The sequence below is a fragment of the Pseudopipra pipra genome, chromosome 6 (genome assembly GCF_036250125.1).
Source record: "Pseudopipra pipra isolate bDixPip1 chromosome 6, bDixPip1.hap1, whole genome shotgun sequence".
Taxonomy (NCBI): domain Eukaryota; kingdom Metazoa; phylum Chordata; class Aves; order Passeriformes; family Pipridae; genus Pseudopipra; species Pseudopipra pipra.
In genome coordinates this window covers 54,205,919-54,219,863 of record NC_087554.1, presented here as the reverse complement: position 1 = coordinate 54,219,863, position 13,945 = coordinate 54,205,919, and the positions used below count along the sequence as shown (strand labels likewise).

Genomic DNA, 13,945 nt, shown 5'->3' with positions numbered 1-13,945 from the left:
AATGGAACCCTGGTCTGGTAAAAATACACCTTTACACAAAAAACCCACACATGGCAAGCTGGCACAGTTCATAAACTACAGCGATTCCTTGTCTACAGTTTATATTGGTTTTTATATATACACCTAACCAAGGTTTTTATTTTGAGACATTTGCAGTTCACAAAGGCATTTCATCTCAGTTTGAAGATGCCATTAACATTCAAATATCTGGATAAATTTTGTTTTGAAGAATTTTTCACATGCTGAGGTAAGCACCACAGCTATGTTGCAAAGGATAATTTAGCAATAGTACAGCTACTTCAGCAGTTTGACACTCTCATCTGTTCCCCACTAAACCAGTACTATCAATACAAACTAAACAACTGAAGGTACTTTCCTAAAGCCAGTCTTAAGTCCCTGCCCTGTACTTCCCTCTTCCTTTCCCTCCATGTGCTGTTAAAGAACTACCTGTTCAAAAAAACCAGAACCTCTCCCCTAGCAATAGTCTGTCCCCCTTTTGCTTTAGGCATTTTTTGTTACAGAGGTTTTCTATGACCCACAGATACCAGCTCAGTTAAGTCTTATAGGCAATCATCTTGAAAATAAACCCTGCTGGCTGCTTCAGAGTTCTGAAGAGATTCCTACTGCTTGTTGGCAAAGACTACACTTTTTTATCCAACAGCTTACCTGGAAGTCAAATGTTTCGTCGCAGTTGAAAACCAACACGAAGCGGCCCAGCTGATGTCCAAGAGCCTTCACAGATTCTGTTTTACCAGTACCAGCAGGACCTATTTTTGAAATGGGGTAGACATGTTTTAGTGTGTATCATCTGAGGTACCACTGCCAACTTGAGCAATCTGCCCACGTGAGGGTTCTGATGGTGCTTGTCAAGAGGGTTCAAACGAAACCTTAAAACTGCTTCCACTTCCTCCAAGACTGTTTTATTATTCAATATCTTAGTCATAAGTGCTCTGCATGTTTATATTAATGCTATATTGTGGTAGTGCATATTGTTCCCCCAGTTCACCCTCTCCACCTCATCTCGGGCCATATTATGGACTGAGCAATGCTTGTTAGGCCTCGGCCTTGATTAATGGCACCTGGGCAGATAGCTCCCCTTGAGCTTACCAGAAAAACCCCATCTGCTCCCAGAACTTCTGTTGTCTAATGAGCTCTTGTTTTCCAACAAAGAGCTTTGAGACTTTATTTTTCTATCTGAACAACAGACCAAGTGGAATAAAATTTTTGTTATTGGACTTTTCAAACAAAATTCCAGTAACTACCAACTGAGATCGTGGCCCTTACCCCTTTGCATCCCTTACTGTTATCCCTACTTATCCTGTGTCCCTGGTCTGTGCATAATTGCTTTTAATTCAATTTTTCTTTTATGAGTTCTACCTATACCGTAAGTAATAGAGTGAACTTTACCATTGAATTTGTTGTGCTTTCACAAATTTATATTAAACTCGCCTTTGCTGAAACCCTGTTGATGATTCTTTAAGTGACCTAAACCACTCATTCACACACATATTAGAGAAGATAATCAAGTATTAGAGAAGATAAGAATTTATATACTTGTCTCACTAACTTACCAAATGGTGATCCTCCAAGTCTTGCCTCCAGGGCTTGTGTCATTGTCAGGTAGCAGCGGTCAGTAAGAGGAGTCTGTACCAGCTTATCCTGAACACCAAGGTACTCAAAGCCATAGTTGAATTTGGCATTTGCCATCTGAATTGAGAGCTGTTGCAACACATCTGTCTGCTTTGGGTCAAAGTAGAACCGCATTTGGCTGAGCCACTCAAAGGATTTGGAGTTGTCAATCTTGCTTTTGATCAGTGATCTTGTAACATCTCTCTGGTGCACCAACTCGGTGATCTGGAGAATGAAGTAACTCCTTAGACCACAGCAACACAAGCCATTGCTAACGAAGCCAGGAATCCTACAGCTTCTCAGATTAGCAAAATTAATTGCCATCACTTAGAAATCATGACATAAAACCAGTCTCTGCTTTAAAATCTGTTGCCACAAAGACAAAACTAACAATGCTGCCTGCTGTTGTTAAGGATTTTCAGCAAAGCATTCTGGTCCAGTAAGTCTGTTAATCCATTACACTACTGAACTCGGTATTTCACTTGCCAGAAACTATGAAGACAGGTACTCCTAAAACAGATCAGGTATTTCCCTCTAAAAATCTACAGAAATAACCCATAATGATTTTAACCTCCCCCTCCCCTCCAGTCCTTATCTACAAAAAAATGAGTATTTTGATTACAATAATAAGCAGCTTAGTGACATATTTCACACTTAAATGAAGAAATCAGTAGCTCACATATCTGGAAGAGCTGGTTTAAAGATCAGTTCTGTGAGCCAGTCTATAAAACACAACTGTGAAAAACCACCACCACCTACTGGATCAGGCATTGATGTAATTGCTTCAAAAGCAAGAAACTTTTCCTGTAAGTTGTCTTAGACTGATCAATATTTTCATTAAACTTTTAAAAATCCTCACCTGCAAACCCAGAAGAGGAAAGGAAGTTTTTACTTACCAAGTGCTCCAGTTTCCTTCTGCGAAGAGGCGGCTGCTCCATCAGCACAGAGTCTGCCAGGACATTGAGTGTGACCTCAACATTGGCCAGCACAGACTGGAGAGGACTGCTGTCTCCACCTCCACCATTGAGGGCTGACTCCACGTTCTCAGACCATGCAATCTGGGCTGACAGGACAACAAGCTGAGCCTGTGGAACAAAAATCCTCATCAGATTGTTTTCTTCACTGAAGTAACCAAGCTGCAGTATACTTAGGTGTTCCACGTTAATACCTGGTATTTGTCAATCCAAGAGATGTAGACTGCTGGATCAATTGAAGTTGCTTTTCCAAAGATTTCTACTTCAGTTACAGATTCTGCAAGCAATTTAGCAAGGGTCACTCTCATTTCTTTTTCAACAAGAGTAAGCCACTCATTGATCTTGGGATGTTCTGTGATGGAGACGGGTGTTTTGAACAGCACCTGCAAGAATTAAAGATTTAAGTAAGCCCACTTTCACTTATTTTCAGAAGTTTATTTAAAAAGAAACACTGCAGCTATACCTCCTCTCCTTCACGTGAGGATATCCCAAGAACCACAGAATTATCTTCATTCAGAATAATGCTAGCGACTCCTGCAAACATTTTCTTGAAGTGCTTCTGTAGCTTAGCAACATTTTTGCTGTTTCCAATGATTTCAAGCAAGTCTTCATCACCAACAAAATAAAACCTAATAATCACAGAAAATGAGATCTATATCAGAACTCCCAACTATCACTTTTAATTTATGATTTTTGCTTCATAGATGGCCACTATACAGGAGTAATTGGCAACCATTTCCCTAACACTGTAAGAGTGCACGAACCATAAATTTGCTAAAAGTTATAACTCAGTGCTACCATTAAGTCTCAGTTCACGTGGTCTGTACCATACACAGGTGTATACATGCTCCACATTGTGGATCATTTTCTTTACCCTGAAATACCCACTGTAGAGCCCAGAATTGAATTAAATCTATTAGGCAGAGACTCAGTACCTCCCTCAGCCTTACTCTCTCATGTTAAGCAACAAACCAGATGAGGACTAGTCAAAGTCAAAACCTGTCCTTCAATCAAATGGCAGAAGAACCTTTAAGTTTACAGAAATCAGCTGCAATGGTTCCTTAAGCAGTATGTGATTTCTGTAACCAGCTACAGATGAGCAAGTAAGGGAAGTTTCAGTCCCACTTCCTTAGAAGTGCCTATAACTGAATTCTGTATATACAACACAGATTTAAATGGTTGTAACACCACAGATATGCAATGCACAAAAACTGGTAGAAGCTTCACAGAGCAGTACACCAATTCCTGCACAGAAACATCATATTATTTTACTTCAAGAGACAACCAGAGTCAACTTCTTACCGAGGGAAAGAGGACCTCTCCCTTTCCAGGTACTCTCCCAGTGCCTTCTGTATCTTGCCAAGCAAGTCTGCCAGTCTTTCTAATGATCTCTGCACACCTTGAATGTTAAGAACATCCATCACAAGTGGAGATTTGGACACCTTTTTCATGAGTGCCAAAAACTCAGTGCTGATGCTGCAAGTAAAATAACACAGTATGTGTTACTCAACAAACACAGGCCTGCGGGACACCAAAGTTACTTGTCTCTAAATGACCACTCTGTCTCTAACTGTTGCAGTTGCTCTAGGTAACACCAGGCTAAATTCCCAAAATAGCTCTTTATCTACGCCAAGCCCACAACAACAAAATCTAACTTCTTTGCAATGTTCAATCTACTAATTCCACTGCAGAAGATCTACTTTTCTTCATTTCCTGAAGAGATGCATAAATCCGATTCTTTGATCAGACTGGAAGTGTGTGGAATGAATAAGTATAATCAGAGCAAGGTAAAGCAGAGGAAGTAAATAATGTTTCAAGGGCGAGACTAAAGGCTGCAGCAACAGAAATAAGCCTTCTTGCAGCCACAATGCCAGAAAAATCCTTGGAGCAGCTAGCAGGAACTAGCAAGAAAAATCACCTGAATCCCAATCATCTAAAACTCCCATCTTCTAGAAACTGTACATCAGCCTGTTTACTATAAAGGTTTTTCTGTCATAGTTGCACCTCTTTGCTTGATGAACTTACATCTACAGCAGGGCTATAATCCAGCTGGACCAGGCAAGAATACAGTCAGTATTTTAACTTAGAGAGCGTTACACTGAGTCATGAAGTTTCAGGCCTGGCCATATGGTGCCCCAAAGGAGGCAAGAAAAGAACAAAGCAATTGAAAAGTTACCTCTGGAACCGCTGGGTCTCCACAGGCAGCAAGTGCTTGATGTCTGCACTGCCAGTAAAGATGCCCTCCAGGTACACCCATCGCCTTTGGACATCTATCCAGACATCAAAGAGTGCCATGATACGGTTCAGCTTATCTTCCCAGCTAAGGGCATCTTCCTCAAACACCTGAAGTTTAAATACTGCATTAATATTCATTTTAATATTATCATGCTTTTGATTGCTAATAATTATTAATGGAAACAGTTGTTGGAGGGTTACAAAGTATGCAAATGGAATTAACTGTCAACTTACATGGTGAATATAGTCCCTGCTGACAAATACATGAACTAAACAAGAGGGGAAGGCAGAATTAAAGGAAGATTCCTTAGCTTTGTTCTCCATTTTACCTTGTAGTATGGTGACAGCTTCATAGCAGACACGCTGTTAATGTGCTCTTTTACTTTGTTGAAAAGGTCATCCCATCCACGAATCAAACGACACTTGTTCTGGTAATTGACCAAGTCCAGTTCGTAAGTGTTCCACACTTCTCTTATCTGAAGAAAAGGATGTTTAAGATATGACATCAATCATTTCTGCTTCAACATAGTTACAAAGTAGAAATGTGTTAATCACATTTTACTTTTTTTACCCAAGGATTCTGGGTTTATGCTCAAGCTTTTAAAGTACTGAGAATATGATGCAGTTAGGTAAAACTTGAACAAGGTGGGGTCTTTGCAGTCACTATCAAGAACTGCTTTCCCCAAATAATACAGGTTTCATCAGCTTTAAACTGTTCCCCAGCTCCACGGAGTCTTGGCACTTGTATTGACAGCTTAGAGTGACAAGTTTACTACACAAGTGTCAGCCACCCAACAGCAAGCCTTTGGTTTGCTATTGCATGAACACATACAAGAGCTGATACTAGCCTGTTTCAAGAACTCTTCCAAAGCCATCTCTCCCTGAGCCACAAGCAGGACATCTTTGACAATTGCTTCATTTCTCTGTAAATCCACATCCCAGATCTGACCCAGGGTCAATTCGGAGACAACCCAGTTAACGTGAAGCCTTTTCATCAGCTGTTTCCAGTGACGGTCCTTAAGGGCCTCGGATTTCAGTTCGATAACTAACATGTTTATCTAAGGAGACAAGAAAGCGAATTACATCTTTGAACTTGAGTACAGAACACATGCATTTTAGAAATGAGTACAAACTCACCTTCATGTAGCCCTTCAGAAGTCTCTGAACATATTCATAGGAGGCATACTGTCGCAAGCGAGCGGGGAAGTTTTTCAGTTGGTTCAGCAGACCATCTAAGTTTTGTCGAAGCTGTCAACAACATAAAAGCAATGAAATCTTCTCTACAAGTGCTGTGCACAAAACTGTACAAGTTTTGTGTATGTACTTTTTACAGACAACTATTGCTAATGAGATATTGTCAACAGTATGGCTCTTTTAAGTGTTATACACATTTGCCTAAGATGTGGTTACTTACATTATGGGAATGTAATTTTTTGGGTCCTATTAAGATTTATGACAGTCTTGTCACAGGCAGCTTATGGTTTAGTGATCCAACTGCTCTTTACCCCCTGAGCATTGAATTAAAACCAATGCTGTTCACCCAACCATATAATGAAGTTTCTCTAATGAGGTCCAACAGCCTATTTAAAAACAACACAGTTTTTTCTCTGTACAGGCAGTCCAATTTCAATCTCAAAACTACTGGAACCATAAATCTTCTGTAATATTAGATGTGAAAATCCAGTGAATATTTTGCAGCTTAGCATAAAGAAGAAACATGCTCACAAGATACTGAAAAAGGTACCTGAACACTGAAAATGTGACAATTGAGCATGTCTATCTCAAGAGGTCTAATTCTTAATTTGCATACACTTGTGGCAGTTATACTGTCTATGTAAATAGAAGTGAAGTACCTTGCGAGGCTGCACTGAAACCCAGGGTTGTTCTTTCATTTGATCAATCTGTTCCCAAACCTTTGACAGTTCAGACCAGACACCTTTGAGATCCTGCAACTCTTCAAGGGCTACCTGTAGTAAAGAATAAATCAAAAATCAGCAGTTATTCCTAATTTCTTCAAAGTTATTAGCATGGGGGAGTTAAACAGAATACTTTTAATATGTCAAAAACCTTCAGACAGCTCATCAGTTCAACAGAACTGCAATAGCAAGTGACCAAGATGAGATTTTTGCATCTCATAACTGTTTCAAAAGAATAAGACAGACATAGAAGACATCACAATCTCTTAAGGCTAGAATTGAACCAGTGTGGAGATGGTGTCCTGATACCTATGCAGCACAGGCTACGAGTCCCTCTTTTAAGGGAGAGGATGATGGAACTGAAACATTTTTATCCACAACTGACAAGAAGTTATGTGAGCAGGTTGTACCTGGACACGCTCTTCACTGCCACTGAGCAGTCCTGTATCTGTCAGTTCCAGAGCCTCCTTGGCCTTCGCACACTTCTCACGATCATCCTTCAGCCTGCCGAATTTCCCTTCGTAAATGGTAAGAGCTTGAAGAGCCTCTTCTGGACGCAGATTTCCCTAAAGTTTGCATGGGATATATTAATCAAATAATCCTACAATCAAGCCGAATGCAAGGACTAAATATTAAATGTTGGTTTGTCTCATTATTTCTCCAGTTTTCTGACAATAAGGCAACATACTAGTCCAGAGTAAGTCTCATTCCAATTTTACATGCAGTTTTTGGCTTTACTAAAAAGCACTTTAGGGAAAAAAAAAAAGAAAGCAAACAGCAGCTTGCTTCTGAATCCTCCTACGTGCATAGCTCTGACATATACCTTGTTTCAGACAAAGCTCTGATAGTCACTGAAGTCATCTTTCTTTCTGCACTTAACAGAGGTCTCTGCTTTAAGGGTAAATTTCCCTCTGCAACCACCCCCAAAATCAACACATTGACAAGTTATTATAGAACCCTCAAAAACACTTCTACCATCATCTAAAATGAAAAACTGCAAAAAAAGAGCATAAAAATAAACTTAGTACTTCTTACTGAATGCAAAAAATCTACCTCATTTACTGAATATTATTCACCACTACTTACTGTTACGGGCTTTGTTTTCTCCCAGTCTGTCAGCAAGTCAGTTGTTCGGCTCTCCACTGCACGATCCTCCTGAACTATTTTCATCTGCAAATTTGCTACTTGTTGTTGAATGGCAGAATCCTTTCTGCGCATAATGTCATTAAAGGCACCCCATTCTCCTTCAATGTTGTCAATATACAGCCAAGAGGAAGGAAACTGGAACCTTTGTTTCTCAAGCAAGCGCTGACCATTGCGATAAAGCTACAAGAGACAATGGTTGTAAGTTAAAATGACAAAACTAACTTTAAACACAAGGCTAAATACAAATGCTCACTACAGAGCTTATCAAATTCAAGTCTGCTTTTAAGAGAACTTGAATATCATAAAGCTGCATCTTAAGAGATAAGCCTGACATTTCTACAAGTAGGAATCATAAGCAGAACAGCATACCTCAACTTGCTTTTCAAACTGTTTGATTTTACGTTTCAAGGACTGCACGTATGTGATGAATGTCACTGCATCTGAAGTGCTAGCAGTGTCCACAGAATGCTGCTCCAGCTCTTGACGGGACTGTTAAGGGCACAAATCAGTGTTTTAGCATTCTAGAACAGTTGATCTGAAAGTGAAAAACTAGAATAAGGACTTATCTTACCTTAGAAATTTGTGAATGGAACTCTGTCATATTCTGACCAAGCATCTGGCCAAATTTGCTGAGCACTTCCTTGTGCCAGGAGTCGTACTTCAAGTTCACCTTTGATTGTACCTACAAGTAAATAATGTTATGTAACAGTAATCTGTCAGCCTTGCTATTTTTTGTCATATGCCCATTCTGAAATTTAATGCATCTATCATAAACGATAATTACAATTTCTTACCTTGCCATAGTCTATGACAACAGGTCCAAATTCCTTTCTGGTTTCTGCATTGTCAAATGTTCCTCTTGCCTTTCTTATCTGAACCAGAAGGGCTTGCCACTTATTCAGGTCTTCTCCGAGACGGTTGTATATGTTTTCAGCCTGCATATCCCACAGGCACTGGTACTGCAGCCAAACCTAATTCAGGTATTTCACAATGTTCAGAATCTTTCCAGTACATTCCAAAAGATGCATTTCCCTCCAACCCCCAGAGAAAACTGGAAGTCTGTGTTCATTTTAGCTGTAGCATTACATGGTGTCAGCCTCCTACCTTGACATACTGCTCCACTTCAGTCACAATTCCCATGACAGCCGAGTATGACTCCTCCAGAGCTGCAGGGCCATCAGGCATCCTTGTCAGTGCATTACGATAGAACTTCTCTTCCTCAGACAGCTCATAATGCACTCCAACCTAAGAACCACAATTATACTTGTGATATACATTCCCTTCTAGAGCACTCAGATGCAGTTCTAGAGCAACACATTAACATATCGAGCACAATTAATTGCAAAGTGAAGGTAATTGCTCAGACTTAGATACAGCTTCATTACACTTACCTGATACCTCTGACTTTGAATTCTTGGTAGCGACAGGATTACCATCTTCCAAGAAAACATTTCTTGGTAAAGTTTGTATCTACACTCTTCAATTGGTGGATTCAAGTATATCACCTGGTTGGTTATTCTTAGTTCATGTACAATATTCTGCAGAAACAGTAAAAGCAATCATTTTTACTGGCAGATACTACTACATGTAGACAAGAATTTTGGACTTCAAGCAGCACTTCTGAAAAATCAACTTGCTCTTAAATGGGAGGATGCAAGTATTCCTCCAAAAACAGATGCAGAAGAAATATATCTCCCATATAAGTCTCAGAAATAATTCCTGCAACTAACAACTGACAATAAGAAAAAAACTCCAAACAAACAAAAATCCTAACCTAAAAAAAAAAAAAAAAAAACAACCACAAAAAAGCACAACACAAGAAAGCTTACTTTGATCTTGGGTTCACCACCAGGCTTATGGCTCACTTGAGGAGCGTCTGTATCCATGTCAACTTCTGCTTTGTCATCTGCTTGACCAAGAAGAACTTGGGTCCAGGCCCTCAGTCCAGCTTGCAAACGAACACCCAGAATTCTTTCAATCTAAAGAAAATAAGACACATTGGAGGAAAAATCTGCATATTCAGTGTATGAAGATCTCTGTTACCAATATATTCTGACACCTATGGTACCTTAAAGAACCAACTGCTCCTTTACTAAGTCATTCCAATACCTGAGGGGGCTACAGACAGCTGCAGAGGGACTTTGTACAAGGGCTTGTAACAATAAGACAGGGGGTAATGGCGTTAAATTGAAAGAGTAGGTTTAGATTAGATATTAGGAAGAATCTCTCCTCTAAACGTATACTCCTCCTTGATCTCAAACCTACCTCCATATCCAGCTTATTGACCCAAATTGGCAAATTTGAATATGAATGAAGATTTAAGTCATCCACAGCTTTCTGAACTCTGTTCAAGATTTCAGAGAAAGTCTTGTGATCATACATGCATGTTTCCAATGATCTCACTTCCAGGTCTATTTTCTCTTCAATAATGAGCAGATCATCCACCTAAAATGGTTTAGGAAAAATGGGATGTTTAGTTTGACAGGTTAGATTGAGACAACAGTAATTACACAGTAATGGTTAATCACTTATCTTTATTTTGATCAATCACCTACTTAACCCAAGAGCTACAGACCTGGTCCTCAGCCATCCAATCTGACTTTTGGATAACCACACATTTATACTTGAAGTATGTGTATAAACGTAAAAAATTTGCAGAATTTGAAAGAAAACAAACCTTTTCCTGGAAACTGAAGACGGTCTCTGCTAACCGCTGTACATATGGATCAAGTTTGTATGATTCCCACACGAGTGCAATTCCTTCTGCAATCAAAGCCTGCACCTCTTTCTTCAAGCCAGCAACCAGCAGAGAGATGGTATTACGCTCCTCTACCTTCTCACATGTTCGCTCATACGTGCGGACACTTTCAATGAGAGAAATAGCAAATGGGTAGAGCTGGTTTGCTTGGTGAGCTTTGTTGACAATTGCCAGTGGGACACGGAAGCCGAGCCACTTCAGGTTTCGGACTTCTTTTGAAAGTGTAATTATTTCTGGGAGGAAGTTGACTTTCAGTTTCAGGACATTTCCAGATCGACCTCGAACACGAGTGCTTTCAATGGTGAAAATGCGACCAGACACACCAAGATTGCGCTGCTGAACTTTTCTTGCCCAGTCATCGAAGATCTCCTGAGTGTTGAGCTTCATGCGAAAGCTATCTCCGTCCTGCTTTAGCTTCTGACCTTCTACATGGTTCTCCCAGCCTTTACCAAGGACATCCTCAACACGCTTCATGTAAGCAGTGAGCTGCCTGTCAATCTGTTTCGCCCAAATTATGGAGCCGGACACAGGAGGCAAGTCACGGACGTGACTCATTTTACAAGCTTGACTCTGCGGGTATTGTACTTTAAATTTGTCATGAAGAGACTCAATGTCATCTTTCACACGCTGGATCAGTTGTGTTTGATATTCACGGATGGCACCGCGGATGTGAGGTCTGACAAACAGGGCATTGAACCGAGAGAAGATCCTGAACATTTCGTTGGCATTCTTTGCTGTACCAAGCTGATCTCTCAAACGGGCAGTTATTCTTGTTTCAACTCTGTCAATCCTTTCATCATAGCGCTTCATTGCTGCCTCCCAGGCTTCTGTACCTTCTTTGGAAACATCTAATCCATCTACTTCCTTAACATTCTCATAAGCAAGATTGACTTCTTCAATCGCATTAGCATCTGCAGCATCAAAAAGGACTTCTGCTACTTTCATATCCTGTGGTTCGGGTACCTCTCCTTGATTTTGCTGGGCAACAGCAGTTACCTGCATTGGAATCACAGTTTAGTGAGTTGGATGCTTCAAAATTTACCTAAAAATGGCTAAACACAGTCTGTTCCAAAAAACCTTGCAAATCCCCCTACAAATTAGTAAATCCTTAACAAACTTTCAGTCATGTTTCAGATTTAAGTGCCAGTAGGAACAGGGTAATACAGATACTTTACAAACTTTCACTACTATGGAGCATAATCTCATTTTCCACTGTGGTTTACTCAAGCTCAAGGATTTATATGTCTAGACTTGCTGTGCTTATTAACATGAGGATGGTCATGTATTATTCAATGTAAGTCAGAATTAAAGCTAAGCCAATTAGCAGGGGTTTGAAACTAAACTGGTTTTGGAAGCAGCCAGTGAAACTGAATGTTACATTAGTTTTGTGTTGGTAACTTCTCTAAGTAACAGTAACGCTCTTGAAGGAGCCACACAAATTTTCAGTTCAATAGCAACTAAAAAAATTACCTGAGGTCTCAAGACCCTCACAATAACTGCCCTCAGCTGCTCGTGCTGACGCCTGAATTTCCTCATTTGATCAAGACGACTCTGGAGTTTCCTATGAGCAGGATTTATCCGCCACACCATCTTCAGGTTCTCTTCCCTTTTTCTTTTCACGATATCTCTGAGCAGAACTTGTAGCTTCTCATATTCATCATCCCAGGTCTGGAATACTTCAAAGCATGCAACCATCACCTGAAAGAAGTTTTAGAATAGGAACTTCAGCTCCCAAATTAAATGCTTCCAGAAAGTCACTGATCAATGCAAAAATACAGTAACCAGTACCACAAAACCATGAACATACCTTTTCAAACTCTTCATAGGCAACATGCATGAGTTTTCTGGTTCCCAACACTTTAAGTAGCTGAGAACTCAGATCTCTTGAAATGGCCTCCACTAAACGCAATGCCCTCTGGATTGGATATTTTGTGTTTCTGATTTTTCTCAAATGGGTAAATATTGCAACAAGGGCCTGCCTTATTTTGTCCAGCTCAGTAGCAGACAGCAAGTCATTCAGTGGGAAGTCTTTCATCAGCGGATTATAGTCATTCACGGTTTCCAGTGCCTGTTTTAGACCTAAATGGAAAAGATTTTTAATATAACTTTTCATTTCATTAACCAAATCTGTAGCTCTAACTACACCAAGGTTCCTCTACCAGTGTTGTTCTATGTACCACAATGCTCAAATTTTGTAACAGCTTAAGTTCCGTAGGTCATTTGTGAAAAATGTTACTGAAAAGGTATTTTACCTGTGTCTGTGTCGAAGCTGACAGTTGCATGAAAACGTTTGCCATGTTTTAGAATATCCAGAGTCAGAAGAACTTCTGGGCTTTCACGTTTTTCCTGAATGCGGTACAGAGCCCGTTCCAAATTTAACCAGAAGCTTATCTCCTGTAATGCAGTGCCTGATGCAGGATCTCGATCTAATTTGGTCACCTTCAAAGTAATAGAGAGAAAGAGAAGAGAGGGAGAAAAGCATTTAATTTATATGCTTTGACTGTAAAAACTTGCTGTTACTAAATATAATTGAAACATGTAATATCTGCTAGGTTTTAATAATCCAACCTCAGACAGTTTTGGCACTCATTCTGTGAAAAGTGTAGGAACTGCATGCAACACATGAGGAAGTTTAATTATAGAGGTCCTGAAAGTGAGTTTTAGGACCCTCATGTAGTATTTTCAGCATGGCCTAAAAATGTCACCTGCCTGCTTTCCTGATCAGTGTCTGTATTCTGGTTAATGACAGATGAGCCAGGCAGGATAACAGATGTTTTACGCTCTCAAGTAAGAAAAAGCAACACTGTTCCAAGAGCAACATGTGTTTATAGAGGGAAAAAACTCAGAGTAGTACATGAGATGCTACTTTTGAGTAACAGCAGTTCTTTTGAAGAGTAACAGGCAGGAGTATGAGGTTACAAGATAGGGCTGGAGCAACTGTTGTGATGCAGTTGTGGATGCACCAGAGGAAATAAAAAACCAAACCAACAAGACCTGTTTCTCTCAATCTGCTGAAAAAGTTTTAAGAATAGTTACAAAATTCACAAGATTATTGCCGGTTACTTAAGTCTACTACAATATGTATAAAACAGTCATGCTCTCAGCTACTTGTAGAACAATTTAGACTAGACTCCAAATTTAAACTGAGTTTCGCCTAATTCTAGACCAGATTTAGCCTAATTTAGAATAGTGTCTCTGGTGACTCAGAAAACTGGTCTAGTCTCAGATCTTCAGAGTATCCTGCATGAAGCAACACTTTACCAGTTAAACTGTGAAAAAGATACACT

General features: G+C 39.9%; 1 protein-coding gene across 1 annotated transcript in view; it reads right to left on the bottom strand.

The window, feature by feature from the left end:
* The window catches only part of DYNC1H1 (dynein cytoplasmic 1 heavy chain 1), a 44,992-nt gene that overhangs the window by 26,737 nt on the left and 4,310 nt on the right, over positions 1 to 13,945 (bottom strand). The window contains exons 5-28 of the mRNA XM_064659195.1: positions 12,911 to 13,097; positions 12,466 to 12,737; positions 12,129 to 12,356; positions 10,578 to 11,654; positions 10,166 to 10,345; positions 9,730 to 9,879; positions 9,292 to 9,438; positions 9,005 to 9,145; positions 8,695 to 8,871; positions 8,472 to 8,582; positions 8,270 to 8,389; positions 7,841 to 8,080; positions 7,165 to 7,320; positions 6,692 to 6,805; positions 5,976 to 6,086; positions 5,687 to 5,896; positions 5,168 to 5,314; positions 4,780 to 4,946; positions 3,906 to 4,079; positions 3,067 to 3,232; positions 2,798 to 2,986; positions 2,526 to 2,714; positions 1,572 to 1,854; positions 667 to 767 (exon numbers count right to left, since the gene is read on the bottom strand). Coding sequence (XP_064515265.1) covers positions 667 to 767; positions 1,572 to 1,854; positions 2,526 to 2,714; positions 2,798 to 2,986; positions 3,067 to 3,232; positions 3,906 to 4,079; positions 4,780 to 4,946; positions 5,168 to 5,314; positions 5,687 to 5,896; positions 5,976 to 6,086; positions 6,692 to 6,805; positions 7,165 to 7,320; positions 7,841 to 8,080; positions 8,270 to 8,389; positions 8,472 to 8,582; positions 8,695 to 8,871; positions 9,005 to 9,145; positions 9,292 to 9,438; positions 9,730 to 9,879; positions 10,166 to 10,345; positions 10,578 to 11,654; positions 12,129 to 12,356; positions 12,466 to 12,737; positions 12,911 to 13,097 — 5,037 coding nt within the window. The remainder of the gene's footprint in view (positions 1 to 666; positions 768 to 1,571; positions 1,855 to 2,525; positions 2,715 to 2,797; positions 2,987 to 3,066; positions 3,233 to 3,905; positions 4,080 to 4,779; positions 4,947 to 5,167; positions 5,315 to 5,686; positions 5,897 to 5,975; positions 6,087 to 6,691; positions 6,806 to 7,164; positions 7,321 to 7,840; positions 8,081 to 8,269; positions 8,390 to 8,471; positions 8,583 to 8,694; positions 8,872 to 9,004; positions 9,146 to 9,291; positions 9,439 to 9,729; positions 9,880 to 10,165; positions 10,346 to 10,577; positions 11,655 to 12,128; positions 12,357 to 12,465; positions 12,738 to 12,910; positions 13,098 to 13,945) is intronic.